The sequence below is a fragment of the Haliotis cracherodii genome, unplaced genomic scaffold (assembly GCF_022045235.1).
Source record: "Haliotis cracherodii isolate W230 unplaced genomic scaffold, xgHalCrac1.p SCAF_9, whole genome shotgun sequence".
Taxonomy (NCBI): Eukaryota; Metazoa; Mollusca; class Gastropoda; order Lepetellida; family Haliotidae; genus Haliotis; species Haliotis cracherodii.
Genome location: NW_027266343.1, coordinates 16,943,406 through 16,970,101, shown reverse-complemented (window position 1 = coordinate 16,970,101; position 26,696 = coordinate 16,943,406). Strand labels below are relative to the sequence as shown.

Sequence of the window (26,696 nt, the reverse complement as noted above, 5' to 3'; positions counted from 1 at the left end):
CCTGGTGTTAACGGCAGTACGTATTCTTGTGTGGTGGCACCTGGTGTTAACGGCAGTACGTATTCTTGTGTGGTGGCATCTGGTGTTAACGGCAGTAGGTATTCTCGTGTGGTAGCACATGGTGTTAACGTCAGAACTATTTTCGTGTGGTAGCACCTGGCGTTAACATTAATAATTATTCTTGTGTGATGGCACCTGGCGGTTGCCCCTTCACCGGTAACAACACTGACATGTGACATAAGGTGCAATTAAATAGCTTCATTGTCGGTGTCGTTTAAAATCTGGTCCAGACATTCGAGTGATTGACATCATGAGCAGTTGGGATATGATGACATGTATCAACCAAGTCAGCCAGTCTGATCATGACCACCCGTTTTCGTTAGTCGCCTCTTACGACAAACACAATTGTAACCCCAATCTTCAAGGGTGGTGTGTTTTAATTGTATTTGCGTTGATTTAGAGTTATATTTTATTCCACTGGATAGCTATTACTTGACTATCTACATATTCATATCATTAGACATTGCTTTGCATAATTCAAATAGAAAGGTTTTGGTTTCAACTCAAACAGAAGATATTCAATGACTCAATATAGTTTAAAATCCAGTTTTAAACCCACGATGGCCACCAAACTGAAAGCGAAAAGAAAATGGATGGTCTGGTCTCAACTCGATTATTTAGAAGCTTATGTCATATAGAGTACGGCGTTAAACAACAAACAAACACAAAAATGTGTCAGTTAAACCTTTGAATGGGTCTTTATGTTGTTACCACAATGAAAAATAGGTTAAAATTATGTGAGGTGAGGTGAAATTGGGTTTACCGTCGCGTCCAAGATTATTGCACTTATATAGCAACGTGCATGCACTAGACCGGACTAATACCGATTTATAGTGCTAGCTCACTGAGATACCGTGCCGCAGTTTAACATGAATACCCCACTCAGACACAGTATACTGACTCCGAGCCGACCAGTCTTTGTTTTAGCCCCTTTATGTCGAGCGCCAGACAGGATAACAACAAGTACCATCTTTTAACGTCTTTTGGACGACGCGGTCGGGGATCGAACCCTGGACCTCCCGCTCTTCGGGAGGACGCTCTACCACTAGACCATAGAGGCAGTCTTAAAATTATGTTGATTAAGGATATATTTGATATTGAATACGATAAACATATAAGCCACAATGTGTTTTATACGATGACGCCTTATAGCAGAGATAAAAGCACCTGTATATTATCATAGGAATATCAGTTCAGTGTAAGCACATTGGCGAAAACGCATGCTCCAAAGCGAAATATATAGTTTTTGAATTAAAAAATTAAATGAAACAATTTTACATCTCATTAAAAAGAAAATATTTTAAACACAAATCAGAAAATATCTAAAAGAGTGCATAAACTTTCAGTTATGTCTGATTTTGACACGGTCTGCAAAAATCTACTGACAATACAGGTCATCCAAAACACCTGTCATTGAACCCATTAAAAAACCCAGAAAGGGCCCGCTATCACGGTTTTATCCTGTGTTAAACTGAATCAATACAAGTGGAAAAGAGGACGGTTTAAGTAAAATTTAATCCCTGTGTGAATCCAAAGTTAATGCTGTTTCTCCACGGTTTGTTTCAAATGGGATATTTATGATTGAATTTGTGCAAAGAGAAATTATGTTTGCCACTTGTCGCACATATTACTTTACAAACACCCTAAACCGTTTCATTTTTATGCAATTGCCATAATACTGTGGTAGGCCGGCGTGCAAACAAAACGATAACTTCTCCCTATACCATAAACAAACAACCCACTCTCCCCTGCCTGACTGACAGCTTGTCTTATTTAAACGCCAAATGCGAAAGGGAAAAGAAATCATACACTGATCTCCCTTATCAATGGACCAAGAGGCCAAGCAAGACGTGGCGCCAGAACGAAATACAGCTATATAAATGATTGTTTGATAAGGTAGCATATATGGACTTCAGGACTAACGACGACCATCTTAAATTTCACTGTCTTTCTATGGCGGCTGTCCCAAGACCCGAAAAAACCCACAAGGCAGTCTCGAGCATGCGTCCATTAAATGCCCTTTAAACGTGTAAGCCACTACATACATTTATTGTAAATAATATAGGAATATAACGCAATGCGGATGTTTTCGGAAAACGAGGAACTTCATTTTCAAGGAATCCTACTCAGCAAATGATTTTCGACATTAATTTAGGATAAATTAAATTAAAATAGGATGTAACTTAATATAAATTTGTGATTGCTCATTTCTCGGGCACAGAAATCCATGTATTATATACACCTGTACTCGTTCACATTTCGTCGACCTTCTGCTCGCAATTGCATGTATAGCGATACTAGTGGTGAATTATGACTAAAAACATATATAAAGTTGAGAAATATTTTCAAAAACTATACAAGAAAAACAAAATACATAGAAAAAACAGTACGGTGCCTAATGCAGATTCTGTGATAATATCTTATTGTCCATACATGTGTTTTACTGTCTTGCTGATTTTGATCGTGTTCCATCTTGGAAGATGCCATCAAAATTTAAGTAAAACATTAGGCTGATGTGTGATATATACCTTGAAATTATTTACCCAAACCTAACCTATAATAAAGGCATTTGTATCACACTATCACCCGATTCAAAATACAGTTCAATTCAATTAATTCTTTAAAATCAAACAATAATTTGACAATACAGTTATTTAGATGTGTTTTATTTCGGATGATAAAACGAATCCTCAGCCCTTGACAGATGCAGTGTTGTTTTTGCGAATAGTTTATCTGACGGAAGACTGTTATTCGCGTTATATTTGGCTCGTGGGAAATGAATAGAATCCCATGTATGATTCACACATGAGGTTACAAAGGAAATGACAGACACACGCCTCTCTCGGTGCTTGTACATATCCGTACATCCTAATATGCATTTCATGTGCCATGCATAATAACATGGCTCTTTGCGAATTGTATCAATGAGCTGGAATATAAATGCCGTTTGCTTACCTCGAAGAAATGGCATGTGTTTTTTGTACAGCGAACCTCGTTACTCCGGAAGGTAGCGTTGCAGTAAAATCTAATTTCCGTTTCAAGGGTATGCTTATAATTATCATTTTATGTATATTAGAGAGATAAAATAGAACATTAGCTATTAAATAGTTTCTGTCAAACATGTCAGGAGAAATATATTATCATTCTTGTAACTACCTACTTTAGTCATCTATCCTCAATGATATTTATTCCATGAGTTGTGGTTTTAAATGAGTCTCTCCACGTTAACTGTTTGTTTGGCATTCTAGAAGTTGGTTAGTCAAAAGGAAAACATTCCACCTTTGGCTGTCATCCATAAAGTTGTGTTTTCTCTTCTCTCTATGTTGTTTTGAAATTTCTTATGAATCCTTGGTAGTTAAAGCATTGTTATTATTGTGTATATTTCAGTTTTGTATTTCTTTATTGATATGATACTCTATCATGATGTACTATACTGCGGAGGTATATTCGGTGATACTTTAATCGGGTTGTTTAATATGCTATACTCTGCGTTATTCCAGCTATATGGCGGAAATGTGATGCTATGATAATACGCGAAGATATCATATTCTGTAACAATATGAAATTCTGTGATGATGCAGTACTCTGAACATGTGATACTATGTAATAATATGCTACACTTAGTAAATGTCGTGTTCTGTGATGATATGTTGATCTGTGATTGCGACCCATACAAAAAATTAAGATGAAATGATACTGAGTGGCAATTTGAAACTAGTGATGATATGATACCCTGTGATGATATGATACCATGTGATCATAGATATGATACACTGTAATGACAGCAAACTCTATGATATGATAACATGGTGTTCTGGAAGATTTTTCATCTTTGTCAATATGTTAAAATGAGGAGGTAGCAATTACTTCAGCATAATTTAACAACTAGGGAATTAGTCCTCATCATCACCCGGACAATAAAATAACAAACAATTCACCCATTGAAGCCACATGTATATATACTAAACAAAACAAGTTAGGGATAGTTAATGTTTTGGGGGATAATGTGCAGTGTTCACAATTTTATTTTAAAAAAATATCCCCAAAACTATTCATGATCCCTGACATTTTTGCATTAAATGACATACGCACTACTGAAATGACAAAAATACCGATGGTAATAAATAAGAGAAAGTATGAACTACTGGAGAAAAGTATCGATCTGCATCCAAAACGCACTTCATATGAAACATCCACAGTGAAATGTTAGCGCCCGAACACAACACAAAATCAAACATCATCTCAATCAAAATGTAGAATGTCATAACACATAAATTCTTCACGTATTATTTCCAGTGTAAATAGCTGTAGTTTACATCGTTGTTTGTAATATGTTCAACTATCATTTCCTTCCTCATGATGCTTTCCTTCTTTTTAAAATTTCCCCCCATAATAATCACAACCTCTCATTATCGTTAACAGCGTACCATTGATTGGCATTTGAATTTCATATACTCATCTTCTTGTTCTTTTGTGTCATTATCATTGATGCTCATATCGCTGCTGATTCGCTCCAACTCATATCAAACATTTTTACATGTCTTCTTCAGCTACTGGCTATTATTATTTTACTAAAACCATGGATATTTAAGTTCATGAAACTTGCTTTACATGTACTTTTATCTTGTGGTTTATTCACACATATCACTAACGTTGATAATGTATGGAATATGGATCTGTGAAATGTAATTGTTTTGTAACTGGAAACACATATTCATCACCCTGACGAAAAACTGTCAATCAACTTACAAAATCTCACATAAATATTTAATCAAAAACCCTACTAGTATGTGTATATGTATTTGTAATTTTTATTGAGCATTGATTAAACTGTATGAAACAAGTAACTTGTGTGAAAAAAAAGTGTACATGTTACGCCATAAAAATGCATATGTGCTGAAAGCAAATTTGCAACCATGGTATACACAAGGTTTGAATTCATGCAAAGGCATCGTTGTTCATAGAACTTCCCCCCAAAAAACGGAACGAAAATTTAGTTGCTTTTTATTTTTAAACTGCTAATCTTAGATAATCGCCATAGACAATAAAACCCTGACAGATAGTAAATCGTAGCACAACGGAACACTGGTACAACAATGGTGTATTACGTCGTACTTTTCTTACAATCTTATTTCCCGGTTATATGTGCGTGTTCTTCATTGATAACAAAGGGTAGGAGAAATGTCTTGCACAGAACGGAAGAGAATGTCGTTGATAAAGATCCTGTTAGGGTCGAGTCATATTTAGGTTTTGGAAAAATACATTATGCCTTATAGGCATCACATAATCCTTCACTGCTTCTTGTACGACAACGGCATTTTTTCAAAGCATACCAAAAAAAATTAAATGTTTTAAAAATTAGTATATATTGTTATCGAGGATTTATACATTATACTTTTATATTTAGATATATAAAATATTTCAGAATGATCAGCTTGTATCATTGGCGTTTCAATTTTATAATATTTCGATATTACATTGTGTTGTTTAAAAAAAGGTTCAGAAGTAAGTAAATAGTGTGTAAATGAGATGGTAAATGCAGCTGATGATTTAAAAGCACTTAATTTCCGATGAAGACTTCATACTTTGTCTTTGGTCACTGCTTCCTGTAGATAATAACATGTTGTTATCCCAACCAGTAAAACATAACATATTGCTAAAATAAATCAGACTATCTTAAGCAATAAATATTTAATAGACATCCTGCAATGTAATGTGGAATGAATATGGAAAAATGCAAGACTGAGTGTTATCCCTTAATACATTGTTTCGTCGATTTTGGACTTTTTCAGAGTCATTGGTGCCAAGAAGCATAACACATACATGAATTACGACATGCATCATATACATGACACATATGTACATGATACGCATGATATACCTAACATTCGTACACATGGTACGCACTATATATATATATATATCTTAACACGTGGTAAAAATATACGCATTATATACACGACAAAGTCATATGAACACACGGTACGCATCATATACATGACACATTAATCACATGGTATGCATCATATATATGTCACATTTGCACACATGGTACACATCATATATATGACAAGCGTACACATGGTACGCATCATATACATGACATGACACATATGCAGATGCGATGCACATGGTATTAATGGTATTCGTGTTGTACATGGCACAATCATATGCATACGTGGTACGGATCACATACATGACACACATGTACTCGTTGTACGCATCATATACATGACACATATGTACACGTTGTACGCATCATATACATGGCACATATGTACACGTTGTACGCATCATATACATGACACATATGTACACGTTGTACGCATCATATACATGACACATATGTACACGTTGTACGCATCATATACATGACACACATGTACACGTTGTACGCATCATATACATGACACATATGTACACGTTGTACGCATCATATACATGACACATATGTACACGTTGTACGCATCATATACATGACACATATGTACACGTTGTACGCATCATATACATGACACATATGTACTCGTTGTACGCATCATATACATGGCACATATGTACACGTTGTACGCATCATATACATGGCACATATGTACTCGTTGTACGCATCATATACATGGCACATATGCACTCGTTGTACGCATCATATACATGGCACATATGTACTCGTTGTACGCATCATATACATGACACATATGTACACGTTGTACGCATCATATACATGGCACATATGTACACGTACACATCATATACATGACACATATGTACACGTACGCATGATATACATGAAACATATGTACACGTGGTACGCATCATATACATGACACATAGGTACACGTTGTACGCATCATATTACACAATAATATGTACACGTATTATATTTAAAAAAAAATCTGATGTGTGAAACATGAGACATTTAACATCCTCTGTCAGAAATCTGATATCTATATCGGATATACATACTAGGATTCTCAATCCAAGCAGTTGAAATTCGCTCCATCTATATAAGAATTATTGGTTATAAAAAAGGAATATAGAAGTATATATTGTCTCTAATTTCTTAATTAGTTTAACTAAATTAATGCAACTTCTTTCAGTGGCATTTAATTGCAATAAAGAAGTTGTTCATCCATAGAACTTTCTTTCTTCTAAATCAATGCAGCTGATGATTTTTGTCACCATTTTGAAAATATCCCATGTTCAAATTTTACTCATACAGATATGCTTATTTTACAAGCAGAAAAAGCAAGTGCTCGAGACTATGTGCCATTTAACATTAACACCCATTAAGAAGGTACTATGCACTCTATGCCAAACTTTATAATGGTGTTGTCCTACATACCAATCACTTTAATGTACACTGTCCACCCGCAGATCATCTCCATGCTGTACACTGGACAACTTTCAGCAATTAAATAAAAAATGCATGCGTTAATCTTAAGTTGTTTAAAAAATGTCCAGAACGACCACAATATTACCTTCTTCTATGTTCTATCCCTAAACGTTCATTCTATTATAAATATCCCTTCATTAACCTCCTCAACCGTACTTAATACAAGGTAACCTTGAAAACCTACCACCTAATGTACTTTGGGTTGTTGAATGTTTGTCCGAAATTGCTCCAAGTTTAGTAGTGTACACAGTTATATAAGAAACCCTTAGCGAGTGAACGACTTAGGCGTCCGTGTTGGATGTGGTTAACAAGTAAGCTTAACAAAACACTGTAGGTATCCCACTGCTGATTTCAGCTTATCTTAAACAGGGGGCGTGGCAATAAGCAGCGGAACAGTTGAAAACTTTCTATAGCGTGATTGATGCTTGTTGGATCCGCCCACTTCTTATACGAATTGGGCAGTTACTGACGACGGGCTCCTTTCCTCTTGGGGAGAGTCCATATTTGAAGTGTCAGGGGTGTGAGGGGTCCATGTCAAAGTATGTCATCAATCAGGTCCTGGTAAACGAACATGGGTAGATGCCATTAATTATTCGAGCTGACCTATAAGCATCTACCGATAGCACTTCACAGTGATAGCGTCGAATCGCCACTCCCACCTCCGTGTGGTGGCTTCGTCTCGACATGTGACGAGATGTAGTCACTTAAGGGCCTTTAATAACACGGAAATTTAGGAGTAGAAGATATAACGGGTATTGTGAGCAGTTAAGCGACATAATTTAATGAGCGATGTTCGTAGAACAATGGAGTGAACTGTATTATTTGATTTCATTTCAGTGATTGCCTTGGCCGTTCAAAACGTGCTTTTGTGTATCTGGATCGTCTTTGGCACATACTTCAGTGAATGTTTAATGAAAATATTTCCCCTGGAAATTCGTACGGAAGCAGACGACACTTGCAGACGACATTTGCCAACGTCGCCATGATGCATCCTCTTGCGCAGCATCATCACCATATCCTTCCAGGGGGGCTGTCAACGCTGTACCCAACCCTACAGACATCACCCCCGGGGGTACAACACCACGGCAACACTTCACCAGGGGGACAGACATCGTTCCGAATTGATGACATTTTAGGCAATACGACTGGTTCATCTGTGTCGAACTCTGCACCAGCAAGACCTACGCCTATCAACCCAGTTGCTCTGCAATCTAGTCCAATTTCACATACAATTGCACCTCCGAACTTATACAAGCCCGTGGCAGTGTATGACCCTTCCCTCCTATCACACAGTTACCTCACAACGCCAATGGCTTACAACGGAACTCTGCTCAGTCAAATGTACCCCTTTCCTCCATATCGTGCTCACGAGTATGCCTTGTTGGACGGGAGACATCATGCGTTTTCAAAAGGTGAGTTCAATTTCGTTAACCTGCGAACATCCTCACCGATGTGTACCACATATACTAACACTGTATGCGGATATAATCACTTCATGCACACAATGTACCCTTAAAACAAGGAAGAAGGTGTCGGGGTTTCTGATAACTGAACACATCACACGACAATGCGGCGTGATGTGTTTACGGAAATACCTTGACAAAATAACCTCCTCAAGATGGTCATAGGTGTACATACATATTCGAAATCCTGAAATGCCCGTTAAACCACAGGATCTACCTGACTACTTTCTCATATTTGCTATATAACCTGAGCAAACAAGTATGACAAATCTGAACCCTGAGAAAGACATATTTTATGCGTGTCACGATCCACCCCAAGAGCAATATATATTCCAATGTAGGTCATACCGGTGTTTTATTTGCCCGTTTTTTCTATGCATGTTATGTAAATCATCCCACGTCTTTGTGAAATATCTCATGTACTTTTTTGTGATCAAATAGTCACTCTCTGTATATATTTATTCATTCGGTTGAATTTATATAGACGTAACTGGTTTCATAGAGAAAACAGCATAATGTCTCGGGTAGTGTGTGATCCGACCACGACTTTATGTAGTGACTTTTTTTTATCAAGGAGACATAATCGAACAATGTTTGATCATTTTGCTGTTATGTAAAGTAAGCTATTAAAAATGTACCTGAAACAGACTCGTGGAGTTCGCCAATATGTAATGTTCATCTACACTACATGAATAATTATATGAAGCTATTTCCAATAATAATATATTTTCTAAAGTCATTATATCTATATTTTAAACTACATTTATCACCGTTTACGGTATGCAATTTATTAATCATAATTAAGAAATCTTAAATGTTGCATTCACAATCTACTTGAATCCCCCACTATGGCATATCAAAGACCATCATCCACCCCAAAGGTATATATTCTTCCATTTTGAACTATCCATTTCCATCCTAATGTTCATATATGTATTTTTCATAACCATGTTATCGTTATTGAAGAGAACTTTAATAACAACAAAGAGCTAAAAAATAGCTTGGTTGAAAAACGGCTCTGTGCTCAAAAGCAACCACCCAGCAAATTGAAAAGGCATATAAAATTTCATCTCCCCCAACACTCTATAGCCTTGCTCTGATCCTTGCGCGTTCCTCAATCTGATTCTAAGTTCTAACCCCAAACACCCCTTTCTGGTAATAGGGGTTCCAAATACTCTTTCATTTGCTACAAAGCTCATAATTCAGGGTATGTCTTTGATATCAGCTTTAAGAATAAGAGAAAAGCAACGCATAACGCTATTTTACGGGCACGATCGTAAAATAAATCCGGCTAAATTGCTTTTCACACCAAAGTGATAAGAGATTAATTTCAGAGCAAGGACACATAAAAATTTCCCACAGCGAAATCTTGATATTAAATCTGCGATTTTTAACACTAGAAGGTGCATTTGTGTGTAGGGAGGTCAATGAACACAATATGATGAGGTGGAACTTAATAGTTCCTTAAAGTAAAATGATATTATCTGTTCCATCGATTTTTATACTGCATATTCTATTTCGTTATACACCTAAAACTTATGTGATTATATTTTGCCTGCATTACATATGCAAATGATAAATACCTCTTTTTGTCTAAACATTCACAACTTGGATTTAATATTTTGAAGATAAGAATTATATGATAACATTAATATATAATTAAAATGTCAGCTGATATTATGTCCAAAATATTTTATTTCTACAATTCCTGAAAGTTAAGACGTTTAAGTGAGGAATTGTCAATTTGAACGCATGTGGCAGTGCTTTTTTCTTTAGAATCTATATTGAAATACTTAGAGAAATGACGACGATATACAGATAGAAACCCGAATATAGACTCCACTGCAAATATGAACTACATAACATGCAGATTCGATGAATGAAACTATCTATTCAAAAACATTTTTCAGAATAAATGACAAAATAACTTGTAATGTAATATTGGTGAAAATATAAAAATGAATCAGTATTCCACCTAAGTTGATGGTCCCTGGTATTATTTCTCTCAATATCATATGTCTTTTTAACCATGTAAACATAAAACACAAACTGCTTTGTAAAACCTTAACTTGTTTAATTCACCACACACAGTTTGAACATAGATGGGGAATATCTATAATATATGCATGCACACGAAATCGACAATATATCACAAAATCAGATACGGGTAGATATCATTTTAATACAGGTGTCCCATCCCATTCACTTTATCCATTAAACGTCCAGACAACCTCTCAACTGCTCATAATATTGAGTTATTAAAGATATGTTTATTTTGTGTTGATTTCATAACATTTCCTTTGAAGTGACACCCAACACCTCGTTCAACCAACAATTGTTTGACAAAATTGTCTGACTTTGCTTTGGGTCTAGTGCCTTATCAGGACCTGTATGAAAGCATCTCCGATTGCACATAAACAGCAAACACAGCCCAATCGAGGACTGTGGACTGTAGTAATTCCTTGCGTATTAGACAAATTTGCAAACCATCATTTCGAATTGTGATAAATCTATTTAAAACGTGAGTTGCACAAGGCTCTTGATAGCCCTTGAAAAAAATTCAATCCAAAATTATACAGCTCTTTATCGTTCGTATTTGACTCGAACACTGATTACTTGTGCCAGAAAATTCACCCCACTGCCGGTCTCTTCGGTTGGTCCTGTTCATAATTGTTTATTCTATTTTCGGCATGATTTAATTCGAATAAGTATTATTATTTCTAACAATTCCTTTTGAGATTGTAAGCACATACAGTGATTTTATTATATTTAGCACGCGTAGTTTCTCAGTACTTTTATTTCATGTCACCCTTTTGTCGTTGATATTAGGCCATATTATGCCAATCTCGAATTTATTATGTGAAAAAAGAACACAGATATATTTCAACGGTATACAGTAACGTATGTTTTACAAAACGCCATTAATATTTGCAAACGTTAAATTTCCCTTGATGAAGAAATGATTTAGGTATTTCATATTCAAAATGTATATAAGTCTACTCTACCAATGCAAAAGAATTCGAACATAGAGCAAGATTTACTTATATATGAACAAATAGTACAGAGAACCGTAACACTGAACAATGTTTAACAGATAATACATATCTACACAATCTTCTGAGCCCAACCTTATTAGGCATCAATTTATTTCACCCCTAAAATCTTTAGTTTGATATTAAATGTATACATACAGCGATCAGGTAAAACACATTTTGTCGTTGATTATTACGATGTCCCCTCACTGCAATGTAATTCCAAATACAAAAGGCCGGGCAAACGAGAGTACACATCCATTTTTGATAATGGTTAAAATGAAACAAACAAGAAATGTTTTTTCGATGGTGACATATTTGATACGGATATCATAGATGCGTACTGGACCATAAGTTTGCAGTGTTTCAGCGACTTTTTTCAGCTTAGTAACGTTTTGATAATGTTTGTAAATTTTTGCTCAAATCCAATTTTCATATGTAAAGTTTGCCCGGCAGTTTAGTTTTTTTCTTCGGATATTTTATATATATTATATACCAGAATATCAATAGGTTTAGGTTGCTTATAATTAGCTACAAACTACTACAGTGCAATAATCGCAAACGTGACATATTTCCCTATTCCAACATTTAGGGTTATCAGACGCCATAAAATGGGTCAAGAGTTATGTATAATAAATTACATCTTAATTTCGTGACATGCTAAGAGTGTTAGTAAACACGATTAGCATAAGAAGCAAACAGCTTCTGTATAAAACAAACCCATGCCTTGCAATTGAACGATTTAGCATCCATATATGTGTTCTGTGTCATGTGCACACTACTAACGACGCCACAGATGACTTTACCAGTGTTGAAATTCGTAAGGTAAACTTAAGATACGTTCAACGTATCGACCAGAAACATCACCCTGGATACTTGATTTATACCCAACGCCTCGTTCAACGTTGGCAATAAACGAATGTGAGCGTTGACTGTTCACTTTTTAACATAATGTTTGCTAACAAATACCCGCATGTATTGAATACAGAAACCAAATGTATTCAAAGTGATGGTTGGTATGATAGTGATGGTTGTTATACTTGAATGATTCCTTTATGCAAAAACATTCGACTGACCAATATTTGAATTATCTTAAATTATCTCTTTATTCCTATTGTTTTACATTGTGTTCTGAAATCGTGATTGTTTTCTATTTGACGAGGTATAAACATCTTCCTTCATGATAATTGACACCGACATGAGTCATATGTCATGATAAATTATTCTTCATTGCCAAATAAGCATTTCCTATATGTATGCCCATGTTGATTAGTTACAAACCAGATTCTATGACAACATGTCTATCCAACATGGATAGACAGCCATTAACTGGTCTATGATAAAGTAACTACCAATTTACGAGAGGAATCTTTCATTGTCAAATAGGTAAGACATTGCAGTAGAATCAAAATATGGGTAAGAAAAAAGCGGACTGGGGCCCCAAATCACCACGTGAGATAAACATTCGGGTTTTTGCGTCATAGTGCACGTCTACATGAAAGACAGTTTCATGTAACAATCAAACAATGTTAAATTTGTGAATTTGTCGAGTTTATCGCTACGTTTTGTATAACATCACCGACCTGCTGATAGTTAATAAAGCAAGCCCCACACTGTTTACCTATTTAGCCATGTGGCCACGAGTCACCGATGTCTCGAGATACGGGTCCAGTCATCGCAGGTAACGTTCTTGTTTTGCCATGTTGGTCAGGCATGCAATTCACGTGTCCGCAGACCGATGACCACTGTTTGAATTCAAGACCATGATAAGGTTCAAGTGGACATTGTTGGACACAACAAGTAGTTAAATGGACTCAATCTTGTACCAGAGTTAATCCGATTACGTATGCGTCTCCATTACGTTATTTTGCCAAATTGGTGTAAGGCAAGGTGGCTATTGTGTTCTTTATCTGTTCTTACAAATACCGCTTTTATATGAAAAGAGGCCACGACAGTGTATCGTTTTGTTGGGGAATTGAAAAAACGTATGGTAGTATTAACATGACTTGCAGTACTGGCAATATACTGCCATTTAGACCCAGAAATAAAGTTATCTTATTAATAAACATATAACTACAAAATAAAAAATCCAAAAATCCAAATGGAGCTGAGAACAATCCTTAATTTTAGGCCAAGTGCTGGGGCAATCTAGTCTTGCCAAATCATTCTAGACTTGAGTTGGACTCCTTTTGCAAGTTATTCTCTTGGGTCTGGCAATTCCGGCAGTACTTCTATATACCCTTTGTTGATATTAAATGCATGTCCATCATTCTAACACTTAAACCCGATAGACCACGCTGCCGTGTAAACTAATGTATATTCATAAAGTAATTATGTTGTCATTAATGAGTTGCTCAGTTCGAGTCATTATCGATTTACATTATGCTTGTCAACCGTTTAAACAACAGGAATACAGAACTCGGTTTAAAAAAGGTTGCTTTAAACATATGTCAACACAATATGCATTATTAACACGAGAAGGGTATATAACTACTGTCTTTATGGCCTAGCACGTATTTCTTGTGCCTCGGGCTTTTTGCAATATGTGATCCAGCGTCTAAATATGCAATTAGTCTGTTAAAAAGTTAATTCATATGAAATTCACCTTAGATCTCATTATGTATTGGTAAATTGTTAAAGGAGATTACACACTGTCAGTACGACATAATGGCTTCCTATTGATTATGCATATCATTATGCGTCCTTTTGTAACTTATTGAACCGAAAGGACGGACTGACCTAAAGTCAAGTTACTGGTATAAACAACACGTTGATAAAAATGAATCCAAAGAAATGCAGGAGATGGCAAGTGTTTATGATACTGTTGACAATATCTCCTGTTTTCATACCTCGCTGAGACTAATCTTATACCGACAACAAGAACATACCACACGCCATGTGATACCCGACAGTGATCATTCGGTACAGAAGGAGGCACACACGGTCGGCGAAAGGAGCGTGCGCATCCATTCCGCGATTGGGACAAAACGGTTTTGTTGAAAGCCGATTACGTATATATCAAAGAGGATTTAAGACGGTAGTTCATACATTGATTATTAAAAAAAATCCATATATTCTACCAACTTCAATAGACTACTGCTGTGTATGTCGAGCTCGTGTGTAAAGAACTATTTGTGTGTACACTTTATGAGAAGCCATAGTAGTATGCTATTTACTAAGATATTCCCCTATGTATGTATGTTATGTATGTATGTATGTATGTGTGTGTGTGTGTGTGTGTGTGTGTGTGTGTGTGTGTGTGTGTGTGTGTGTGTGTGTGTGTGTGTGTGTGTGTGTGTGTGTGTGTGTGTGTGTGCACTCAAATCCGTAGTAGTATGCTATTTACTTAGATATTTCCCATGTATGTATGTATGTATGTATGTATGTATGTATGTATGTATGTATGTATGTATGTATGTATGTATGTATGTATTGGAACTTTTATCATATGCATCCTGGACATTGCCAACACGGTAGTATGCTATTTACTAAGATATTCCCCTATGTATGTATGTTATGTATGTTATGTATGTATGTATGTATGTATGTATGTATGTATGCATGTATGTATGTATGTATGTATGTATGTATGTATGTATGTATGTATGTATGTATGTATGTATGTATGTATGTATGTATGTATGTATGTATGTATGTATGTATGTATGTATGCATGTGTGTGTGTGTGTGTGTGTGTGTGTGTGTGTATATATGCACTCGAATCCGTAGTAGTATGCTATTTACTTAGATATTCCCCATGTATGTATGTATGTATGCATGTATGTATGTATGTATGTATGTATGTATGTATGTATGTATGTATGTATGTATGTATGTATGTATGTATGTATGTATGTATGTATGTATGTATGTATGTATGTATGTATGCATGTGTGTGTGTGTGTGTGTGTGTGTATATATGCACTCGAATCCGTAGTAGTATGCTATTTACTTAGATATTCCCCATGTATGTATGTATGTATGTATGTATGTATGTATGTATGTATGTATTGGAACTTTTATCATATGCATCCTGGACATTGCCAACACGGTGTCAAACAAGGTGGTAGTTGTGTCCTTTGTCCATTTATTGGAAGATCGCAGTTATTTTAGAGAAAATATGGTTTTACAAAGATATGATTTCGAATACATCCACTAGTCTTTCCCACGAAAATGGCCATTCAGCAGTCAGGGTGTTAGTGAATCCTCACACGTATAATAAGAACAGGATGCATGAGATACTTCTATTAGAATCCTTCCGCCCCATTATGCATTATGCGTTACGATTTCCTGGCGGATGTATTTATACTGAATTGGAAGTGACTATGATATACTATAACCATCCGGAGAGTGTAAACAAAGCCCGAAACTGTATGCGTACTGGTAGATGAATAAACCAGTTAATCATCTTTATAATCATTATGTACAGATTAAAATAGAAAAATGCAGCAAAGAGAGTTTGGGTTATCCTGGCACAGTCTGGCTGGTTAGGCTCATCATCAGCTCAGGGTCCTTGCCCACTCTACACGCAGCCCATACAGCGAATGGGACCTCTCCCAGGAAGCGCTGCCTAGTCAAACCCACCCAGAATTTTTCGGAGAATGTGAGGACTCCCCAACACTGCAGACTTCTGCATTACACGGATTGTCAGAAGGGCTGTATTCCTGGTAGCGAACCCGGGTACTCTTCCAGATTAGGAGGTACCAAACCTAAGGCACCGAGAACAATGGGGAGTCGAACAACATAGTACTTGGGATGCAAGCGTGACATTTCGAAAGCGAAAGGTCTGCCTATTTGCCATATGTTTTCTCAATCTTGCCAATTATTATTATTATTATTATTATTATTATTATTATTATTATTATTATCAGTTGTAGTAGTAGTAGAAGTAGTGGTAGAAGTAGTAGGGGTAATAGTAGTAGTAGCAGCAGCAGCATCAGTAGCAGTGGCAGTAGCGGCAGCATCAGTAGTAGTAGATGTAGTAGTAAACCCACGACAGCCCGGAGTTATGTAGTTTGCTATAAAACGTCGATGTTCATGATTTTGTTTCAGTCAGTGTGTACAATGTGTACAATGTTGACATGTGGGAAAGACGCAGTAAATATTATTTCCATTTTGTATTAGGCAGTATAATATTAGTGTCTTGTGCAAGGTATGATAGTGTGACATCTATATCCTAATTCACAGATTAACTATAGTAATATGAAAAATCCATGTGTTCCTTAACTTCTTTTGAGTAGCATATGTGAGACACATTATTTGAGATATTACCGTATTATTGCTCAGTGAGACGTAAAACCTCCATCTCTCATTCTTCTCGATTGATGGACGAGAAGAAAACAAAGGCATTTAAAACAAAAATAGTCCAATGTCCCACCATACCATTACACTTTGCTTAGTTTAACGGCATGTATTAAAATGTTCATCCAAACATAAGATAGTTTGAATTTATCAATATGATACAAAGTAAATTGTTTATCCCTTTGCAAGTAAACTGCATAAAGCGAAATAATAGTTATGCCAAAGGTTATTTCTGTGTCATGGTTATTAATGTTATGTTCGGACATAACAAATATATCAGTGTGTCAATGTTCACCTTAAGATCGTCATAACGCCAGCTGACAGCGGTGAGTGAGTTAGTTGGGGTTCAAGTTTCACAGCTTGACTTATGCAGTAGAGAAGCCCAAAGTGCGGCAGGTCACAGACGTGCAACCCACCTAGAACCCACGTGAAACACACAAATATGACAGAAGATTATTGTTATTAAAAAGCTATGCTTTCGGTTTGGAACCCAAAGAAGAGATTGTCAGTGTTTCTGCTTATGTCGAAACAGTATTCAAATGTTTCACTGAAACCATGGTTGCCCCGATCAAGTAAAAAGACCTTAATCTTTGCGTTGCTTTAAAGCGTCACATACCATTCATTCAAATCCATTACGAACCAAACATTGCAATAATTATGATACATGGATTTATATCTGTCAAACAGTTCTCAAGGGAAACACTATTTGTATTTATATTAATCTGTCATTCCAGACTTCGACTCCCAGCTACGAAAAAAACTATTCAAACCACTTGTGTCCTAAGAACGATCAATACACTGAACAATTGGGGATTATATACAATGATTGTGTGTACAAATTTATGTCTACACAATCCTTTTCCAGATATTTAACGTCTGAAACGCTTTCATTATTGACAAACATCGGGAGGGGTTCGTGTGGTACCTGGGTGTTTGACACGCCGTCAAACAATCTCGCCAAGTCCCAGGAGATGACTGCATTGATGGCACTTGGCGGGTGACATGGAGGGTTATATGGATAACTTTCAAATTGTTTTTATCGGTATGATAGTCGGGCGGCGCCCTCGATAAGCCATAGATTAGCGCAGCCGACCAATGTCTGTTAATAGTGTGAAGGTAATGAAATTTCATGTAAACTTTATGGTTTGACAGAATTGGATGATTTTCAAATTCATTTTAGATTGAGAACGTTAGGTCCAGGTTAACAAAAGAAATATTTTTAACTGTAAATGTCAAAAGTCGAACTTTTAATTTTGCGTTTAATGTCGTTTTTATGTTTACAGTGATTTTTTTCAGTTTTTTCTATGAATTTGTAACCTCAATGTTTCCGCTTGGCGTTGACCAAGGTTGTGACATTTTGATGAACATATTACAATTGTTAATCGATGTACCGTCATTGTATCGTCATTGCTTATAATAAACGGTGCACGTGATAATAAATGTAATTATCTACCTTTTAGCTAGGTTAACGGTATTACTTTCACATCTTATCAATATCGTAAGTTTATGTCATAATATTAAAGAAAATAAATTGACATTCAACCATTATCTTATCATAAGATATGAATATCATAATTTGAAATATATGTAATAATGTTAAAGAATATAAATTGACATTCAACCATTATCTCATCATAAGATATGAATTTGAAATATATATATGATGAGATAATGGTTGAATGTCAATTTAATTTCTTTAACATTATGACATAATATATATATTCAATATTCATCGGAAACAGTTAACATACCTCCATGATGAGATGCAAGCTAAATCTGTAATTTTGGTATGATCCACAAATCGTGATATATCCAGCATTTAATTTCAGACATGTCTTGGACATAATCATTGTGCTTGGGTATCATCAACGCCGCCCTGGAAATATTTCAGTAATTATAGGGATGGTGTTTCAGTGCATGAAAATACATTTTGTACGGTCGCTTGAATATGCAATGTGTTGTGTTTGACATATTGATCACGCGCTAAATTCGGAATCTCACCCAAACATATGTAAATATGAAAACAAAACGTAAAATTAATGATACAATATCAATTTGTATTTCAAAGCGACAGATAATTGGCATTAAACTTACTTAATATTTATAATATGATTTCCCTTTTGTCGCTGTCTGCCAACTGCTTCTGTCCTAAGGGAGCAGTTCAGAACAGTGTATTCTTTAAGTTTTGAGACATGTTCCCTTGAAAATAAATACATGAACCAACAAACCAAACATCATTTACAAAACGACCAAATACAACCTTAATTGTGAAAATCTTGAAATCGTCAAAGAGAATCCCACGGATGTACAATAATATAAATAAAAGCGACAAGACTCTTTCCAGAGCTACAAGAACTCTCTGCTTAAAACTGGTGATGGGGCAGGATATTATGTGTTTTGATGCAGTTGATTTTTATACTTAAGATGGGACTGTTGTTCATGACGATGTGAGCTGCTGTTGATTGACTTGAACTGTACATCAATCAAACGTTGATTTTGTCTGAAGAAAACTCTTGCAGACCTGTAAGCCCGCACAACTAAACTTAAGGAATTCAGATTTTTATCTAATATCGAACTTTTGAACTGCACGCGTACACTTATCATATTACTCTTTAATTGATTGTGTTCTTTTGTCGGAAAACTGCACAATCAGCTGTCACAACCATTAATATCAAGTATTTCCATTTTGATCATTATTTGATATTTCAATGTAAATTTACATTGCTTTGTGCGTTCATTTTAGTTCCTATTTACTGTTGCCCGGTAGAATCCAAAACCATATAAGGAAGACACGTGCCCATTTTTGTATGTGCGGAACTGACAAAGTGCATCATAGTTTAATACTACACGTAAAACTCGACTCATATTTTTAGCTATTAAGAGGGTATCATAATCCAACAGAAACATGACTAAATGAAGCATAGCTGAATGATTATTGAGCGCGGAGTTGAACAACAAACAAAATACATTTATTGTGTGGTTATCACGTTTACTTCGCAAAATCTGTAATGTGGAATATATTAAGATCAGTTTTATTAACAAAAGATGTTTTGCAGAACATCTGACTTTTAACCCGAGGTGGTAAATAGCTCTTGTATGCCTTCTGCTGGTTGCATGCAAAACGATGGTGTTAGATCTCGATTAGTATAAAGTAAATTCTATATTAACTATTAACTAACCTGAAACTAAGTCATTTGGAATATTTGCTTCACTCGAATTCTATATAGTTTTGTTAATGTTTGATTTTGGTTATGAAATGTGTAGATAATATTTAAATTTTACAATATATGTTATATATCTTTTGAATTATGTTCGCCAAACACCATGTCATACTGTGATCTTGTTCACAGGGATATCACAACAACTTTAAATAACACAAAAAATATGATTTTTTTTACAATTCACACATCCTGTTAAAGAGCAAATTAACATAGAAAGGTCATTTTACATGTTAGAAAATATTTCAATTTTGAATTAGAATCAAATCAAGCAGTTTCCTGCACATGATATGTAAAAAATCGAAAGCATTTATAGGAAAACGGCACTCAAAAGATTATTCATTATTTTATATGATCATAGATAATAAAAGATATATTGTAAAACCAAACTGGAACTTGAAGTATGAATTATTTCATCTGCACGATATTGAATTATTAATAAACCATAATTAATGATAACGATAACAATGACAATATATGCCAACACCAGTTTCACATGGAGAGGGTGTGACTTCCACAGACATTAAGTAGCACCAACTGTTTTTAAAGAAGCACTTACGTTCAATTTTCTCAAATTAGAGTTTAATGATTAAATCGTTTCTGTACTTTGCGATATATGGGAACAATCATGGTAGCACATATCTGAAGTGTCTACTCTGTGGGTGAAATTGACGCTTGTATATTTCTGTTAGAAGATGGACTGCAATGCAATGATAAGAAGGAACAAAGAGTAACACGCGTACATGTACATGACATAAACACTCATGTTTATTTCTGATTATCATTGAATGCCTTCCGCATATAAGAGTGCCCTTACAGTAACTCTTGAAATAGTCTGCATTAAAACAGATGACAATTTGAAAATGTATATTTCGGAGGAAACGGTCAAGATGATTGACACTTGATGCTAATTTTAGTGTGAAATGTGTTTGTTTTGTCACGTATGGCCTGTACTATCAGGGCTCACGGGTCTCTAGTTAAAGTGTTTATTTCACCCGCGACCAGAGTGAGCGTTAATGATATCAAAGAAGGAAATGTACAAGGTATTTGCATCTCGGTGAACTTATTCCTGACACGAAATTTACCAATTGCTATGACACATTGCTATGACACATTCTCTGACTCTTCGGGTTATGGTTAAGTTTTACAATGATGATGGTGATGATGATCATTGTGATTATGATTATGATTATGATTTTAAAATAAAGGAAATATTCTGCTTATGTTGTATAATGTATGTTCAGTCTCTTCCTATGTCATCGATTAAACCACTTAGATTGTCTGAATGTACCGTGGGATTGAATAGAAGGGACAGGATGAATATGATGTACAACACATAATTGACAAGGACGAATGTGTACATCAACAATTACATATACAATGCATTCCATTTCATTTACGTTAGAAGTTTGATTTGTTATTTGAACCATTTTACTGAAAACAAACCAAGTACACCATGTTGTCCCTTATCGTCTTATCGACGCAAAACAAAACAATTACCAATTACCCACCCAACTCCACCCCACCCTTCCCCTAAATCATTCAAAATGACAAAACGTTCAGGATAAAAATGAAAGGCTATTCCGACTGAGATCAAGACGAAAGTATTGTCTGAATGTACCGTGGGATTGAATAGAAGGGACAGGATGAATATGATGTACGACACATAATTGACAAGGACGAATGTGTACATCAACAATCACTTGTGTAAATACATATTATAGGTGCACGTGCAGCCATGTTGGTATTCGTGCAACATTTACATTGTTTCTACATAGACGTATACTGTTTTAAATACGCACTTATTCTTCTCGTGTTTTTTTGCATGTGTGATCAAATATACAATGCATTCCATTTCATTTACGTTAGAAGTTTGATTTGTTACTTGAACCATTTTACTGAAAACAAACCAAGTACACCATGTTGTCCCTTATCGTCTTATCGACGCAAAACAAAACAATTACCAATTACCCACCCAACTCCACCCCACCCGTCCCCGAAAGCATTCAAAATGACAAAACGTTCAGGATAAAAATGAAAGGCTATTCCGACTGAGATCAAGACGAAAGTATTGCCTACAATGACACAAAACGAGCACTTAAGACTTCACTTCAGTCTGCTTTTGATCCCAATATTATATCTATATCTTTGTTAAACACACAGAAGTCAAAATGTGTATGTTAGGATAACATGTATCCAATCTAAAAATCTCTTTATCTGATTCATTTGGACGTTCTGAGCTTGGAACTAAAATGCTTCAGACAAATTCTACTTCTTATCTCGCTGAGCAGTCTTCCGTTGACAAAACAAGCCTACAAGTACCAAGTTAGAGCGTAGGAAATCGTTGAACTTGGGGGCAGAATATTTCCTCGTTGCTTAAGGACTGGCGCACGCATATTGTAGTAATTGGTGCACATTAACAATGCTTATTACAATTCCTTATATAATGTCTTGTCGTTTGGGAAATAGTATTGGAAATGAAAACGAGGTTCCCTTTGAAGCGTTTTACTTGGACCCTTCCGAGTTGGGTGAAACGTGAACCCTCTGTCAGACTGGTTCTTTTATAATGAGTCTCGCTGGCGCCTGATTCGGAAAAAGTTACTGGGTCTAGTTTTAACAAAGGAAATTACAAAAACTTGACCTCCAACTATTGTTCTCCCTATAAATAATTATGGATCAGAAAATATGAACCCTATAGGTTATATTTAGGAAATGCAAACAATTAGTAAAGATATTTTAGCATTGCAATTATACAATAAATTTCTTTGATCTATTGATCTATAAAGTAATAATGCTCAATTAAAGTTTTCAAATTTTTATTATCGAGATTCATAAACCAATATATTTATAAAAGACATTAGACGCATTTTCTTTCATGATATTCTGTGATTTCAAGGTATAATGTTTTGTTTCAGTTGGCCCCAAGCCACCCTTTCTCTGGAACCCGTTCATTCAAAGACCAATACATAAACGAAAAGGCGGTCAAGTGCGGTTTTCAAACGAACAGACCGTTGAGCTAGAGAAGAAGTTTGAAACTCAGAAATACTTAACTCCACAGGAGAGGAAGAGGCTTGCCAAAGTATTACAGCTCACCGAGAGACAGGTGTGTAAAAGTGTTTAGTTGGAACAGTTTAGTTATTTATGACATGTATAGTTTGTGTTATATCTGGGCGAAAAATATTTTCCTGTCTGTCGCTGATTTTACCATTTTTTAAATGCTCTTTAAAGTGCCGGTATACACCAATGTTTGATAGTGGCTAAAAATGAAGCAAACACGAAATGGTTCTTTGATGGTAATGTATGTGATACGGGTGTCAAAGTTGTGTCTTGGACCTTCCGTGTTCAGTGTTTTGGCGACTGTTTTCAGTCTGCTTTGATAACGTTTGTAATCGTTTGGTCATATCCAATTTTGAAGTGTATACGTTCTGTTGCCCAGTAATTTAGAATTAAGAATGCGACAGTTACTCACTCACTAACCGCAGTTTTTAAATAATGAGGTCTATGTCTTCATTTCCCCAACCATAGTCTGTGGGGCAATTAGAATCATCCCATATTGTATTCATTAGTTTGTTGAAAAAGGGAAAACAAAACACAAATACACCTACTTGTAACATGTACATTTGCGTTGATGTCAGCAAAATAATTTCATACCTGAACCTTACAAACGAATGATCAATAGTGTGAGCATTTCCGAAGTGAGAGTGAGTGAGTGAGTTGGGTTTAACGCCGCTTTTAACAGTAGTGTAGTTATATCACGGCGTGTCAGCTTATTGTGGGAGCAAAGCCCGAAGTGATGCAGGTCTCAGACGTTTGCCACTTCGGTGAAACCCACGAGCACGGGTATGGTGCTGACAAACCTAGAAACATAATTGGGGCGAACCGGGATTCGAACCCACAATCATAGGTTTCTGCCGTCGAATCACGGCTCCTGAGACGACTGGGCCACCCTACAGGACGCGTATTTATCTCGTGTTTGAAACTGAATTCGATTATTTTTTTCGTAGGTGAAAACCTGGTTCCAGAATCGGCGGGCGAAATGGAGACGCCTAAAACAGGTATTTAGTAAAACAACTTGTTTAATATATTTGTTAGTGAGTGAATGAGTGAGTATGGTTTTACGCCTCTTTTAACAATATTCCAGCAATATCACGGCGGGGACACCAGAAATGGGTGTCACACATTGTACCCATGCTGGGAATCGAACCCAGCTCTTCGGCGTGACGAACGAACGCTTTAACCACAAGGATAACCCGCCACCCGTCTTATTCTTGAACTGAAGTATATGGTCATATAATCTGATGACTGATATGATCAGGGGAATATGAAAGATGTTATTATTTTTTTTGGTGAGAGGACAATTATGCATTTACTCATGCAGTCAGCATGTACAGAGCGTAACTGGTACATAAATGTGTTTCAGTCATAAGCACTTTTAAGCTATCGGTCGTGTCAATCAACGGTCTGATGATTCAAATTCTTTAACTGTTTTGATCTACTTCTCGAGTTCGTTTAAATGACACTTGTCAATCATTTTTCAGGACACCCCCACGAGTGAAGATAACGAGAAACACGAGGCGGAAGACAAAGAAAAGGAAGTGACGTCAGCTGAGGGTGGCGCAGACGATTGTGAAATGGCGGGCCAGACGTCAGAAGAGGAAGATGAGCAATCTGAGGATGAAATAGACGTGGAAAACGAGGCTGAAGGAACATGAGAAACGGGTATTAACTCAGGGCAATTACGCTTCTGAAAAGGGATTGTGCCAAGGAAATATTTCATTGAAAAAATACATACGCGTGAGACAAATGCTGACGCCCACGTGACTTGACAGGAACTCTCGCGTGACTTAAAAACCAAAGATGGTGGTGCATTGCACTGAGAGAAACTGTTCAAAGTGCTGAAGCCCATATTACGGAAGAAATTAAGCCAAGTTGAAAGGCTATCGGAAGTGCTACATGTTACTTGCCCTACATTCGGCAGAGGAAAAGGTAGCGAAACTAATAAGACGCGGAGTGCATTTTTATATAGCAAATCCTGAATAGGGTCATTAGAAAACTATACTAAAACAAGAATATCTAATGTTTTGAGAAAATTCAATTGTGTCCTTGCAATGCAGGCAGTATAATACAAGGAAACTCGTTAAACCGAACTTCGTTTAATTCGATATAGTCTTTAACTGGAGGTTCCGCCAGAAGAAATTTCCGATACTACGGTCGAATACAAGTAGAACGTTTGTCTCGAACTACGAGTACTTCGAGTTAACGAGGATTTACTGTATTTACTGTATCGAACTCATTTACACTAAAATAAGCAATAATTTTATAATAAACTCTTAGGATCCCTGGACCCACTGTGTTATAATTGAAAGGGTTCCGTGTGTAAAATGGCTTACACTATTACGCTGTATCCGCCGCGGTGACGTTCTTAGAACGAATATCCTCATCATTATTTCATTTGACATTCTATATGATACTGACGTTCGGATAAGGAACAGGGTTTATCTCTTTAACGAACATGCAATTGTCACAAAACGTCACTGAACGTCACTTAACGCCACTCAACGTCAGCCAACAAGTGACGTGCTGTCGCAACACGCAACTGCAATAATACATCATATCAAATACATTCCATAATAAATATGCCTTGTCAATAAATAGACAGAATATAAACAATTATAGCATGTATACAACTGCTCTATGATTCTAATTTATACATAAATATAAGCCAATCACTTACCGTATTCAGCCGTCTTGTTAATGCTTTGCACCCAGGGCTTTGTTAAACTTTTGCCGCTACCATGTTTGTACATATTATTGTTCAGTGGTATAATGTTATATGTGTCCGTTGGTATTTAACGACCACACGATCCGCTTTAACATTGTCGTATGTGAAGGTATGAATGTAAATCTATGCAAGTTATGTATAATGTATGTAAATAAAAGATACTTAATTCTCTACTAGAGTCACCCTTTGTTTTTATAGCATTCGAATGATTATGTTCGGAAGGTTCGTGTGCAAAGGGTCAGTGGTCACGCTGTATCACTGTTGAGTTGCGCCGTCACCGCTGAAACGTTGTCTCGCGAGGTTCATCTGGATTTGGGAGCGTGAATTTACGCCGGTTTCACAGTATTCAGCCAAACTGGGGAAACCAGGAATGAGCTTAGGAAATGTGATCCATGTGGCGACTTGAGTGAGTAAGTGGGCTGGGTTTAACGCCGCTTGGAACAGTAT

General features: G+C 36.1%; 1 protein-coding gene across 1 annotated transcript; it reads left to right on the top strand.

The window, feature by feature from the left end:
• The first annotated feature begins 8,204 nt into the window (after nt 1–8,204).
• Nucleotides 8,205–26,365, top strand: LOC139452654 (hematopoietically-expressed homeobox protein hhex-like). Its single transcript, XM_071234193.1, has 4 exons — nt 8,205–8,865; nt 23,383–23,570; nt 24,472–24,522; nt 25,006–26,365. The coding sequence occupies exons 1-4, from the start codon at nt 8,358–8,360 to the stop codon at nt 25,177–25,179; spliced, it is 921 nt and encodes a 306-aa protein (XP_071090294.1). The 5' UTR covers nt 8,205–8,357; the 3' UTR covers nt 25,180–26,365.
• Nucleotides 26,366–26,696: the final 331 nt, after the last annotated feature.

What these genes read in the sequence shown, in the direction of transcription:
- LOC139452654 (XM_071234193.1), top strand. Translation starts at nt 8,358, where the DNA reads ATGTTTAATGAAAATATTTCCCCTGGAAATTCGTACGGAAGCAGACGA. An exon ending in TACAGCTCACCGAGAGACAG is followed by an intron (nt 23,571 to 24,471) that starts GTGTGTAAAAGT and finishes TTTTTTTCGTAG; the next exon opens with GTGAAAACCTGGTTCCAGAA. An exon ending in AATGGAGACGCCTAAAACAG is followed by an intron (nt 24,523 to 25,005) that starts GTATTTAGTAAA and finishes ATCATTTTTCAG; the next exon opens with GACACCCCCACGAGTGAAGA.